At 34.7% G+C, this 14,250-nt stretch overlaps 1 protein-coding gene across 1 annotated transcript in view; it reads left to right on the top strand.

The window, feature by feature from the left end:
• Window positions 1–14,250, top strand: part of Heatr5a (HEAT repeat containing 5A) — a 179,247-nt gene that overhangs the window by 5,798 nt on the left and 159,199 nt on the right. Inside the window, exons 4-7 of the mRNA XM_023721836.1 lie at window positions 2,165–2,273; window positions 5,156–5,305; window positions 6,151–6,325; window positions 11,890–12,050. Coding sequence (XP_023577604.1) covers window positions 2,165–2,273; window positions 5,156–5,305; window positions 6,151–6,325; window positions 11,890–12,050 — 595 coding nt within the window. The remainder of the gene's footprint in view (window positions 1–2,164; window positions 2,274–5,155; window positions 5,306–6,150; window positions 6,326–11,889; window positions 12,051–14,250) is intronic.

The following is a 14,250-nucleotide window of genomic DNA, read 5'->3' on the forward strand; positions in this document are numbered from 1 at the left end:
GAGAGTCAAATGGAGAGAAAACAATCTCTCAGGATTTCACAGAGAGCAAATTGGGCAAGCAATAGCCATGACTCATCCACATGGCTGACACTGACAAAGAATCTACAAACTGTGGTACAGGGTTTCAGGGTAAATCCTGAGGTTATTTGACTGACCTAGTCAGATACAAAAGTTACATTTATTGTTATATAGGTCTTGCTTTATCTTGGTCTTAACTATCCAGCAAAAACGTATAAAAACTAGATATAAAGAGTAAAGCCATATTGATATGCTGAGCTGTAAAAGACTCAAGTCAACAACTTCTGATATTGCCAGTCCTATGGATAAACCACTACTATTATGGACTACTGGACTATATTGGATTATTTCACTCAATTCATGCACCTACAATATTTAAATGGCAATGGAATACACATCTCTGACAAAACTAAACAAAAAAGGGGATACAAATGAAGGACCATTTTGTATCTGTATATACAAAATAGTTATGATATATATATACAGCTACTTTCACTTAATTCAATGGGAAGAAAGATTTGTACTAATAGTGTTCGGACAGGATATCATCATGTCTGCATCTTGTAATATGAATACTAAGAAGACAACAATATGCAATATATTAATTACTGAAGCTGCCCTACTAATCAGTTTTGAAACTGTCTCATTGCTATTTGTTTCTCAATAAAATTAATTTTTTAAAAAAGGTTTTAACAGTTAAATGTTATAAGCTTGTTCTTGTTGTTTGAGACAAAGTCTCGCTATATAGTCCAGGTGATCCTCCTGCCTTAGCTTCCTTCCCATTGAGATTATGGGCTTGTGCCACCACACACAAAATTATAATAATCTAAATCATTTAGATTTTGGTTATTTGTTAGTTTCTAGTTAGTGAAAAATGAAAATAAATACAAAAATACCTTTCTAAGAATCTTAAGAATAGCTTACTTTCTCTGTAGGATTCAGTCCATTTTATCACCTGTTTTGGTCCCATATTTGTAATTACATAGATATTTTTATTAATCTAAAACTTAGTTTGCAGTAGAATATATTCTTTCATAAAGTTTTCAGATTTCAAACTTTATGGTAATATTATTTCTTTTTTTGCTTTTATACGAAGGTCTGTCCTTGAATATGTGAAGTTCTTTTAAAATATTTTGTAAGGTCCGGCCAAATAGCTCAGCGGATTAAAGTGCCTGCAAGCAGGCACAGGGGTCAGGGGTTCAATTCCTGAGCTTGCCATGCCTGTAAACAGGCATATTACTACAAGTCTGATGTAGTAGTGAGACCCTGAGCACCCTGTAGACCCTTCCCTCAAATACAAAAAAAAAAAAAATTGTAGAATTTTATTTTGTGACAAATTTGAGGGGCTAGGGTCTTTGAGCTAAGATTAATTGAACATATATTATCCATTTAAAATTCTTATCAAAGAATATAGTAACTTTGTATTCACTTATGTGTCATGACTAATGATTTAACAGTAGAGTCTGCTAAATTTTATCTTTTCAAAGTAAAATTAGTCACTGCAATGTATAATGCTGGGACAACTGGATATTCATATGCAGAAGAGTGAAGTTGAACCATTCTGTCACACCATATATACAAAATTGACTCAAAATGGATTATAGGTGTCAATGTTACAGCTAACATTAAAACTTTTCAAGGGGAAAAACATTAAATATCTGTGACCTTGGACTTTTTTTTTTTCTCAGTACCTTGCATTTGTAAAGCAGGCACTTAAGCCACTGAGCTATCTCCCCGGCTAGGTAATCTTTGTTAGATATAAATGACATTTTATGCCAATTAAAAGCATATATATTTCTTTTTTTTTTCTTTTTATTTTTCAACAAATAATACACTGCATATATTCTAGGATTTTTTTTTTTTTTTTTCCTCGAATGCCTTCAGGGCACTTTTGGCCAGCGGGAGAGGTGTGAGGTTCAAACTCCAGCAACCTGAGGCTGACAGCTTTGTGGAAGCAGCCACTTAAAGGCCTGAGCTAGGGCCAGGCCCCCTAAAAGCATATATATTTCAAAAACTACTCCCATGAAAGTAAAAACACAAATGACAGTAGGGGGAAACTTTTAATGGTCATTTTTATACATCCTAAGATTTCTCTTACTCTTCTTTTTTTAGTCATGACTTATTTCTAATTTAAATGTCATTTCAGTGCTGCTGTGGCATGTTTGGGTTCCTTGTACAAGAAATTGGGCAGAATATTGGGTGACACCTTTCATGATACAGTGGGGAATATTTTGAAAGCTATGAAAAGTGCAGAGGTGAGTACTAAGTTCAGCTGAAAAATGGCAACATGATAGCATTTTATATTTTAGAACAGGGTTTACAGGGTATACAGGGCTCACTGCATAGATTGGACTCGTAGTAATTCTGTTTTCAGCCTCCCAGGCACTCGGATTACAGGCACGTGCTACCATGCCAAGTCTCAGATGCCATCATAGTGCACCCCAGGGGCAGGGCCGGCACGGCATGCCAAGGATCGAACCCAGGCTGCTGCTCTCTGCCTAAGCAGGCGCTTTAGTCCACTGAGCTATATGGCCGGCCCTGATAGCATTTTATAGACTTGTGCTTTCTGCAGTTAATAGAAGAGCAGTATATAGTACTCGCCTACATAGATATCCACATAAATATATCTAAATTTATTTTTATATATCTGTAAATTAAATATTTCTAAATGATATATATTGCATACTGTGTATATTGGATCCTTCTTAGAAATGTATAATACAGACCGGGGAGATGCTCAATGGAATAAGCACTTGCCTGGCAAGTGCAAAGGTCTGAGTTCAATCCCCAGTTCCGCCAAAAACACAAAACAAAACAAGGCCTGCCTGGTCTCAAAATACCAGGGAAAACAAAACAACAAAAAAACACCTTCATAACGTACTGTAATAAGGAGTGAAGTAAGCTGTGTAATAAAAATCTAGTTGTAAAATTTTAAAAAAAAGGAATGTATAATACAATTGAAAATAATACAGTACAATCTTGTGTGTTCACATAAATCCAAATGTGCAGAAGCTAAGAAATACTATTTATACCGAAGTAGTGATTACTGGTGACTTCATATTTGGTAACTAATATAAACCTTGTCAATAGATTAGTTGTTATACCAACATTACAAAAAAATAAAAAGTATTTTCAGGGAGAAAATGCATAGAGAGGAATTGGGTGACTTTTTAATTGCCAAGGGAATACATGCTCAGCCTTGTCCTCATTGGTGTTTCATCATTTACTTATCTGTAATGTTCTTTGAGATTCTCTTGTCATTTAGCTACCAAGATACCTAATCTCTTGACAACTGTAGTTTTACCACTTTTGACATAGTTACCTATACATTCATAGTACAGAAATTTAAATATATGACTTCTGATAAAGGTAACTCAGCAACTTTAAATATAAAAAGAAAATCGCATTACTCTTCCTGTCTTATTAAGAGCAATTTAGAAGTAGTTTACAGAAATGCTGTTTGTTCATACATTTTTTGAAATGTAATAAAACAACATAAAGTTATAAACTTTTAAATTTCAAAAAGTAAAAAAAAAGTATATAGGTATCTTAGGGCAAGTCATAATTGGTAAGAGAATCTGCTGAGTAGACTTCTCAGCACTGGTTTCTGAAGGATCAAAGATAATTCTGGAGAAGAGATTTTTCTGTAAGTACAAATTTGGTTTTATTGAAAAGTGAATGTATATAAAAATTCTTATTTAGTGGCTTGTAGACATTTAAAACACTTTCTACCTTTTTAGGCCCTGTGGTTAATAGAGAATTATTCTGTTTGTATCAAAAAATGTAAAGTTACTGTTGAGTATTTTATCACTTATATTTTTACCTTTATATTTTAGTTGGTCATGGACCATACTATTTCAGCTGTATCAAAAGAAATTCCTGCTTTTACCCACACCCATCAATGGTACACAACATTTGAAACTTTAATAAAAGAGATCATGGAAAAAATTTTTCCACCAGAACTTGTTTTATTATTTCTACCTATATCTTTTTTTTTTTTTGTGGTACCAGGGATTGAACTCAGGACCCTGTGCTTGCCAGGCAAGCGCTTATTCTACTGAGCTGTCTGCCTGGCCCCTAAAGAAATGACTCCCCTCTCCCCGTACCAGGGATTGAACTCAGGACTTTGCACTTGCCAGGCAAGCATTTATTCCACTGAGCTATCTCCCCTACCTATAACTGTTTTGATCCAAACATAAATTATATTGTTGTGAAAGAGATGCTTGGTGCAGATCTTTTGTCTTCCATTTTCATTGACCTTAACTTCTGGGGATACAAAAATCATTTTGGGCATTTAGCAAAACATCAATAATAGAATCACAAGCAGCTTAATTTTTTGATTATTTATTATGTGAGATGTTATGGTGAATGTCTAATCCTTAGATCCTTAGGAGCTTGTTTATTCCTTCTACTGGTTCTGTGAGGTTCATCCTGTAGTCTCTCTTTTTTTCTGCGGTACCAGGGATTGAACCCAGGACCTTGCATTTGCCAGGCAAGCACTTGTTCCACTGAACTGTCTCCCTGGCCCTATAGTTTCATTTTATAGATAAGGAAGTAAGAACAACTCATATCTCACAGCTTCTCAGATACAAGATTCAAACTTAAATTCTGAATTAAACTCTACCACCTGATGATGGAGTATGAGTAGTTGCTAAATTTGTTGCATATTTGTAATACGTCTATTATTCTAAACATTTATTAACCCGTTTATTCACTATACAACAGCTTATAAGTTGGATACTACTCCCTCTACTTTACAGGTAAACAGATTTAACCAACATTAGTAGACAGAAGGTAGCAAATCCTGCATTCTTACTGTGTTGTCCTTTATTACAGTAGCCACTTATCGAATGCTTAACATGTAAGCTCTACGGTAGGCACTTTTCATATATTTTCATTTGATCATCATATTAACCCAGTAAATTGTATGATTTTGAAGTTTTACCTATATAGACAACACTTTTCAAGTAGTAAATAGAATTATTTACAATTTTTTTTATCTCAGAATGACTTGGTTAATATGGATAAAAACATAAGTACTTTTATAATAAGTAAGAAAAATATCAGTGCTTATGCATGCTTCACAGTGGATTTGTTTTTCCTATTCTTTAAAATTTCTTTCTTTCTTTTTTGGTAGTCTCAAGGGCGATATGAGATTATGCTGAGTCTTCAAAATATTTTGAGTGGGCTAGGAACTGCTGCCACATCTTGCCACAGGGATATTTATAAAGCTGCTCGATCTTGCTTAACAGATAGATCCATGGCTGTGCGTTGTGCTGCTGCCAAGGTAAAATGTCCAATGAGAATTAATATAAAGAAAATTAAATTGGATAATCTCTGTGAAAGTATTAACAGGTACATAATTGTTAAACTTGCAGCTTTCATAGTCAAGTAGATCCACCTCACTTTAACATAAGAGAAAGCTATGTTAACATAAGAGAAAGGCCCAGACAGTTTTAAGGATTTCCCAAGGTTAAAGCAGTTAGTAACATTGTCAGAGGGTTAGGATGTTAAGGGCTTAGGTTCTTTTTAGGTATTCATTCTACTGTACTATGCTTCCTCTGCATATGTAGGTAAATTAATTTTTGTATGTGGGTTTATGTTCTTTTAAAATGATTTTATTTTTAATCTTACCTTAACATGTGATTCGGCAGTTCATCAAAATAACTTTGTGTTTAATATTGGAATTACTCTAACAGTTGTTCATATCCAAAAGATTGATTGTAAGGGCATTTTCATAAGCTACTAAGTTATAAGTGGGTACTCTTCTACATTTTGCAGCCTTATATAGTGTATCTTTTTTACTTCCAAAGTATTATTTCTGCAGTGATTATGTGAATACTTTTGTACTAGACCCTGTTAGCATGCCCTGTAACCTTATATAAGACTAGTATTTTATTGAATGCTTAAAGACCTGCAAGCCTCGTGCTAGACACTTTTTCACATAATTTCATTTAATCCTTGTATTCTTTTTGTTGACCCAGTGAATTGAATGATATTGAAATGTAATATATACAAATAACACTTTCAAATAATAAAGTTGTATATTTGACTCTTGTAATTTCTGTAAGTTAAATAGATTGAACCTAACACTTTATTTTTCATTAATTTTCTGTTTCTCTAATTGAATAGTGTCTCCTTGAACTTCAGAATGAGGCCATCTTTATGTGGAGTTCAGACCTGGACAGTGTGGCCACTCTGTGTTTTAAGTCTTTCGAGGGTTCCAATTATGATGTGCGAATTTCAGTTTCAAAATTGTTGGGCACAGTATTGGCTAAAGCTGTAATTTTTAAACATCTAGAAGCAGGTAAAGTCATGTAATTATTTCAAAATATCTCTTGTAAATTTTTTTCCCAGTAAATTTAAGCAAATATAGAAAAATACTGATAGCATTATAGCTATCCATTATCACTTTCAAAAGAAGCAGAATATAAATCAAGTTGAATTTATAAACATTGATGTACATCCCAGGACTTATTTCTCAAGCAATTCAGTAAAAATTTAAGGAAAAAAAATGCAAGGATTCTTGAAGTGTAATGATTTTCTTTTTAAATAATAAATTGTGGAATACTTGTACTACCCAATAAAAGACCTAAATTTCAGATACCTTTTTTTTTTTTTCTTTTCAAAGTTTTATTGATAAACATATGCAGATACCTTTTTTAAAGCTGCATTTATCTGGTTACATTTTTCTTATCATTTTCTAGATTGGCATAAGTGAGCAAATAATGCATATGTTTGATATTTCAAATTTAGTGTATTTGGAGAATTTGCTTTGTGTTAGATTTTGTTCCCCATTTATATACTTCTAAGCAGTAAGCAAGGATAGACTATTTCTTAAAACCAGAAAATTTGCCTGTGTTTAATTCATAGTGTACATAAAGCAGTGATGAACAATTGAAAACTTACCTTATAATTCTGTCTCCAAACAGTAAACAATTTTATGAATGAAAATGAAACTGTCTGTGGACCTGTGCTTCTTAAACATTCTGGAGGCACTGGAATCATCTGGGACATTTTAGTAAATGCAGAAACCTAGGCCCTACCTAATTCACTGAATCAAATTCTCATTTTAATAAGATCCCTAGATAATTGTCCCCAGAAAATTTGTGTTCACATTAAGTATTGATAAGCATTAGAGCTAGGCATGGTGTCATATAATCTCGGCCCTCTGAAGGCTGAGTTAGGAGGATCATCATGAGTTCAAAGCCAGCCTGTGCTTCATAGTGAGTTCAAGGCCAGCCTAAACGTTATATAGACACCCTGTGGAGAGAAGAGAAAGGGAGAGGGAGAGGGAGAGGGGGAGAGAGAAGTGGGAGAGAGAGAGAGCAGGCAGGCAGACAAGCAGACTTCGATAAGCAGTGCTTTAGAAGTCATTATCACTTTGTAATACAAAGTGGATTATAGTTTTTGAAAGCAGCATTTATCAACCAGAAATAAAAGAAAACAGCAAATACAACATATCACAATCAATTAGGAAACATTAACAAACTGTACAACTTATTTATTCTCAATATCTTTAAATTTAGGGTGATAATATTTTCTTTTTCTGTGATTCTTCCACTCTTTCTTATTTATGGTATGGGGTGGGCTACAAAGAAAAAATCACCAGAAACAACCAAAATAAACAAACCTAGACCAGATGTGGGGGGAAAAAAAGAAAGAAAGATAAAAATGTATTTAAGAGGTAAAATCTTAAGCCACTTAAGAAGAATCAGTAAGGTTGGGGATATAGCTCAGTGGCATAAGTGCCTGCCTAGCAAGCACAAGCTCCTGAGTTCAATACCCAGTACCACAAAAAAAAAAAAAAAAAAGAGTAGGTTTCACCTGTACCTTTGAAATATTATTTGTTATGAATTCTTTCATCTTTCATTGTAAGTTCTATTTTTGTGTTGTAATTAAGTTGTTTACATGCAATTAGAAAGTGATGTCGGTGTCATAATAGGCTATTTTAAAAGTAGATGACTGTGTTAACATATGTATTATATCTGAAGTACAATTTATATCATGAGGGTAGTTTCCAGTGACCTCCATGTTCACAAATTTATTCATGTGTTTGTTTGTTGGGTCTCGCTATGTAGGTAAAACTAGCCTTGATCTCATTATGTAGCCCAGGATTACAGAGATCTTTTGCACAACATTGTACTTACAGTCAACAATGCTATAATGTACACTTAAAATTTTATAAAGAGGGTCGAGTTCATGTTATTCTTAAAAAAACACAAGCTCAAACTCACAGAGATCCTCCTGCCTCAGCCTCCCAAGGGCTAGGATTATAAAGCATGTACACCATGCCCAGCTGCACAGGTGTGGGTTTGGGTGTGGGTGTGGGTGTGGGGGGGGTGTTAAGAATAATTAAAATTTAAACACTAAGAAGAATAAAAAAAAATTAAACACTAAGAAGAATAAAAAAAAAAAAGAATAATTAAAATGAACTCTGACTTCTGGAAGAGATATCTCATGTCCTAGCACTTGGTCATCTGCTCTTCTCTACATATGTTCTCTACATATGCTTGTTCTCTTAGTTTTGTTTTTGTCCTTGAGGCAGGGTTTCACTATGTAGTTCAGGCTGGCCTTGAACTCATTTTGTATGTAGCTCAGGCTGGGCTTGAGCTCCTCGTGATCCTCCTGCCTCACTTTCTTGAGTGCTGGGATTATAGGCATATGCTGACATGCCTGGCCATGTGCTTGTGTTCTTACATACTTTCACGGCTTAAATTCCACTGAATATCAAGGAAGACCAAATCTGTAGCCTAGTCTTCTCTTCTGCTTCATATCTAACTGCCCATTTGACATCTCAGTCATTTAAATTTCAATTAACTCTTTCTAAACCAAGTGCTTATTCTCTGTTCACATGTACATACATATATGTGCTCTGTTTGCACACTTAACTATCTTAAAATATCCAGAATTGGAACTCCTTGGAGAATGGGAAAGAAAGTCCAAGTTAAGCTTCAAAGTCTACAGCATCTTAGAGCAAAACGAAGTTTATGCTACAGGCATTTTTAGAGACTTCCACTGGTCAAATCCAGGGCTGTATTATGCAAATGAATAATAGAAATGGATTCTATTGTATTAAATGAAAAATCTGTGCATATACAGTGACTATAAAGGAAAAGAGAAAGCTTTTCCAGTGGAAGATGAATAACTATAAAAGGGATAGTAAATATAATCTTTTGTAGCTTGTCTGGTAGTGTATGCTTTGTAATTTCATACTTTTGGAAGGCTGAGATAGGAGAATCACAAGTTCAAGCCCAGCCTGGGCAACTTAGACACTGCTTAGTCACTTTGTTGTCACTAAGATACAAAATCCAGGACCTACAACTCATGTGGGGGAGGCTTTTCAATTCATGGCAGCCAGGATATAGAAGTTAAAAGGAGGAGAAGCCAGGAAGGGAGGTACTGTACATCCTTCCAGGCCATGCCCCCAGGAACCTCCCTTTTGTGACCAAGACCCACCTTCTAATAGCACATGTCACTGTGACATCATCAGTGGACTAATCCACATGTGAGTATGACAGCCCCATGATCCAGTCACTTCTCAAAGCCCCACCTACAACTTCATGAGGCCGTGGGGGTACATCTAGATATACATTATAAGAGTCATAAAATTAAAAAAATATAGGAAGAGCTGGTAATGGAGCTTAGCCAAAAGGCCTTGGGTTTAATTAGTAGTACTGACTTAAAAAAAAAAGACACTTTTTAGCATCATGGTAGTAATTTATAATAGTAGGGATCCTCAGTATATTCTTAGTTTGATGAGCTATTTATGGTATTTTGCCATCTTTGCAAATGCTAAGGTTATAGTGAACACATCTGACAGACTGACTTTACTGGTATGTCCAAAGCGAGTATCACCAATGCAAGGACAGACTAATACCTTTCTTGTCAGTGTTTTCTGATGTTAGATATTGAGGAAGATATAGTTATCACTTATGTAGTTCTCTGTTAGATTTCTGAGGAAATACCAGATACACTTCACATTGAGAGCCATTGTATGAAATATTTGGCCATAAATCTGTTCTTCACAGTGAGAAAGCAGTGATGAAAATATGGTGAGTTTAGGTGAAAGGTATATAAGAGGTTATTGTACTATTCTTGCAGCTTTTTTGTGCTTTTGAGGGTTTTTTTAAATTGAAAAATTATGAATAGATACATAGATATCCACACTATCACTCTTCTTCATTGAACCACCTTGATCCTCTTCTTGAAATAGCACATCCCTCCCAGTGGGTCTGCTATCTTTTTCCATTGCCCCTTGATAGCCTTCTCTTAGCACAGTAGCAAAGTGACATCTGATCTTCCCTTTCTCAGGGTCCATTTAAGTCACATCCTTACCACACTGATCTGCGACACAACCTGTCCATATGCTTTAGCCCCCTTCCTGCTGGACTTCCTCCATTGCTCCATTAGCACTGCTTTGTTTGAGCACATTGGGCATCATATCCCACCTCAAGGACTTTTTGCCATAGCTGCTTTTTCTGCCTAGAAAAATAGGCAGATATCCTCGTGCCTAATTTCCTTAATACATTCAAACTATGTTTAAATGGCATTCCTAGGGCCGGGGATATGGCTCAGTGGAATAAGCGCTTCCCTGGCAAGTGCAAGGGCTTGAGTTCAATCCCCAGTTCCACAAAAAAAAATTAAAATAAATAAATAAATAAATAAATGGCATTCTTTCAGTGATTCCTACCCCAACAGCCATATTTAAAATATAATACTTCTTTATTCTCCAGTATTCCTGACTTCATTTATCTTACTGTATTCAATGTGCAGTTTTTAATTATTGTTTAATATATAGTATACTGAATCATTTATTATACTTCCTGTCTCTAGAATTTATGATCCATGAAGAGGTTGATTTTGTACTACTTAATATTTCTCTCCCAAGTGCCACAATAAATTTTCATTTGTCTCAGATGTTTTTGTTTTTTTTTCTCTTGGGGCTAGAGTGTACATTTTGTTGTTGTTTATAACACTAATTAAAGTTTATTGCTCTTCTGCTATATAATTTGAATCTATAATAAAAGATAGAGATTATTAGTGCTACTTTTCAGAAGAAAAAAGAAGGGAAATGTGGATTTTTTTTTTGTGGGGAGATATCCTATAGTCACAGTGAAAAATTTAGCTGTGTCAAACTTGAAAGCAGCCTTAAATGTTCCTTCCCTAGGTAATCTTTTAAGGGTAGTTTTAGTAGTAATCCACTTTGATTTCTTCACAGACTGAGAGATAACAAAAATTGTAGTGTGAGGTGAACACTTTTAAAGACAGAATAAGATGGTTATTTTATATGAATTTCATTAAAAGTTACAGAGTATTTGGAAAAAGAAAATTATGTTTTGGCATATTTAGTATTTCAAAAGAATTTTTAAAGCAATGTATAGTGTACAAAAGTAGAGTAACTATGTTTTCCCTTACTTTATAGGACTGTTAGCCTGGCTTGGGGATATAGCTCAGTGGTAGAGCACATGCCTGATACACAAAAAGCCCTGGGCTCAATCCCTTGAACCAAAAAAGATTATTACCCCCTTAAATTCTTGTTTGAGGAAGAAGAACTATGGGTCAGAATTTTAAAGAACCATACACTTTTAGGATATCATTTTTGAAACCTCATCTGACTTTTTGTGTTCGTGTATAGGATGTCCTATAAATTTTGTATTTTGTTTGAATTTTTAGTTTGTTAATATTCTGGCTCTTCACAAATCAAAATCATGCATTTATGGACTGGGGGGTGTAGCTCAATGGTAAAGCATGTGCTTAGCATATGCAAGGCCCTGGGTTCAATCCATAGCACCTCTCCCCCCAAAAAAATGCACTAAAATTTAGTCTTATAAAATGTAAATCATGGTTTTGTTTTGTTCTTTGTCATAGCAGCCTCACGTCAAAGCATTCGCAGAGTATCTCTGGAGGAAGTGTTCGAATTACTAGGAACAGGGTTTCTACGTGGGAGTTCAGGATTTCTTCGGGCCAGTGGCGATATGCTGAAAGGAACCAGTTCAGTCAGTAGAGATGTTCGAGTTGGAGTTACTCAGGTTGGAATCACAAATTAGTATCTAAACGTAATTCTCACTGGCTAAAATGAAAAGTTTAATATCTAACTCTGTGAAGTGATACTGTGTGGGAAATTCCTTATGTACTCATATTTATAAATAGATTAAAAAAAGGCCAACATTTTTTTAAACTACATTACAAGTACCAAAAATCTTAATGCCCACAATATGTTTAATAAATTGAGGACTTTTATTTCCTTTGAAACATGCACAACTTTTTTTGTTTCTAGTCCTTGAACATTAACATGATTTATGGTTTAACATTTCTTCTGTTGTGTTTATTGGTGCTCATACAGCTCATTTTAAGCTACTAGGTACATGTTACTTAGCACGGGTACAATAAATGTTTTTATGTGGTTAATTCTTTTTATTTTTATACATGGTTAACTCTTAAGTAAGGGAGCATATACTCTACTTCAGGGTTTTAATTTTAGTCCTAAGCAGTTTTAAAAGCTAAACCATTAGAATGCAATTAGTGCCATTATGGTTCAAAACAAACATATACTTTTAAAAACTTCATGTTGTCTTATATTCTATGTAGACTTCAAGAAAATGTAAGTCCTAATGCAATTGTCAACTATATATTTTAAGGAATAGATTACATACTTAAGAAAAGTACTTGTTTATGTATATATGGAGTAAAACTGTTAACATTCATGAAAATAAGGAACAGTGATTTATCATTGTAAATGTTCCTCAGATTTCTAAAACTAAATGCTCTTCAGTTATGGTGTTGGAGCTGGAATGCAGTTAATTCTTACAATGATTTCGTATGGATTTTTTTTTCCTGTTTTGTTTTTTGGTCTTTTTGAGACAGGGTTTAGCTCTGCAGTTCGGGCTGGCCTTGAACTCATTTTGTAGCCCAGGCTGGCCTCAAACTTTGTGATCTTTCTTCCTTAGTCTCCTGTGATTTAATATGTTTAAATCAAGTTTTCTTGTTCAGAGTGGTAAATTGCTTGAAGCATTTGTTCAGAAAAGCCACAGGTACATCTTACAAGTTAGCTAGTAATACAAGCTGTGCTAAAATTTGTTTTTCTTTTTTTGTCCCAAAAATTTGTAGTCTGTGCAAAATAAAACAGGGGCAGCATAAATGAAATTGCACTTGAATGAGTATGCTGTTCTCTTTGTCTTTTTTTTTTTTTTTAATTTCATATATTTAGTATAGAGCTTACAGGGTCTCACCACACAGATCAGACTCATAGTGATTGTCCTGTTTTCAGCCTCCCAAGAGCTGGGATTACAGGTGCACACCACCAGGCCCAGTCTCAGTTGCTGTCTCAGCATTCCTAGGGGGTGGTGCCGGCATGGCATACCAGGGATCAAGCCCCAGCTGCTGCACTCTGCCTAATCTGCTGAGCTATTTGGCCAGCCCTCGTCTCTTTGTCTTTAAACAAACAAGTAACGCTACATTTATATTTATCAAGTGGTTATAAATGAGGAAAGAGTATAGTTTGTGGAGAATATTTTAAATATCTTGTAGAAAATATTAATATAGAAGGCCTGCCCATTAGCTCAATTGTACTGCTTGTCATGACATACCAATTACTGACATACTGTCTCTCAAGTAAGTGTTTTTTTTTAAAAAAAAAAAAAAAAGGGTAATAAATGAAAAATAGAGACAAGAAAAAAAATGTCACAGGACTGTCCTGCTACAGTGCTGTATATGGTTAGATTTCTAAATTTCTGTGTAAAAATAGGTAATTGTTTATTCATATTTTTTATTTTTTAAATTTTTTCTTCATATTTTGTGGGGACTTAAGGTTTAACATATCAATACTTGATGGAAAATACCTGTTCTATGTATGCCTAAGATGTTCAATATTCAGACAGATAGTTAGGTTAAACCCAACTGCATATGTTGTAGGATAATAATACGCTTCTCTTCTGGAGGGTTAACAACTTATGTTTGCAGACCAAAAATTAGAGAAAAAGAAAGGCTGCAAGGTCAGCCAACGTCTTGGCCCTAACCTTTAAAGGTCAGTGAAGACTCAAGACATAGGAGAGCCTGTACATGTAACTCAGTTGTGTCCCAAATTTTCTGATCAAGGAGATTATGGGGCCGCAGAGAAATGTGATCTATGATATAGAGTGTGCCTAAGGAGAGTTACATGGAGAGAAAACAATCTCTCAGGCTTTCACAGAGAGCAAATTGTTCAAGCAATGGCCATGACTCATGCACATG

The sequence above is a fragment of the Octodon degus genome, unplaced genomic scaffold (genome assembly GCF_000260255.1).
Source record: "Octodon degus isolate 3935 unplaced genomic scaffold, OctDeg1.0 scaffold00086, whole genome shotgun sequence".
Classification (NCBI taxonomy): domain Eukaryota; kingdom Metazoa; phylum Chordata; class Mammalia; order Rodentia; family Octodontidae; genus Octodon; species Octodon degus.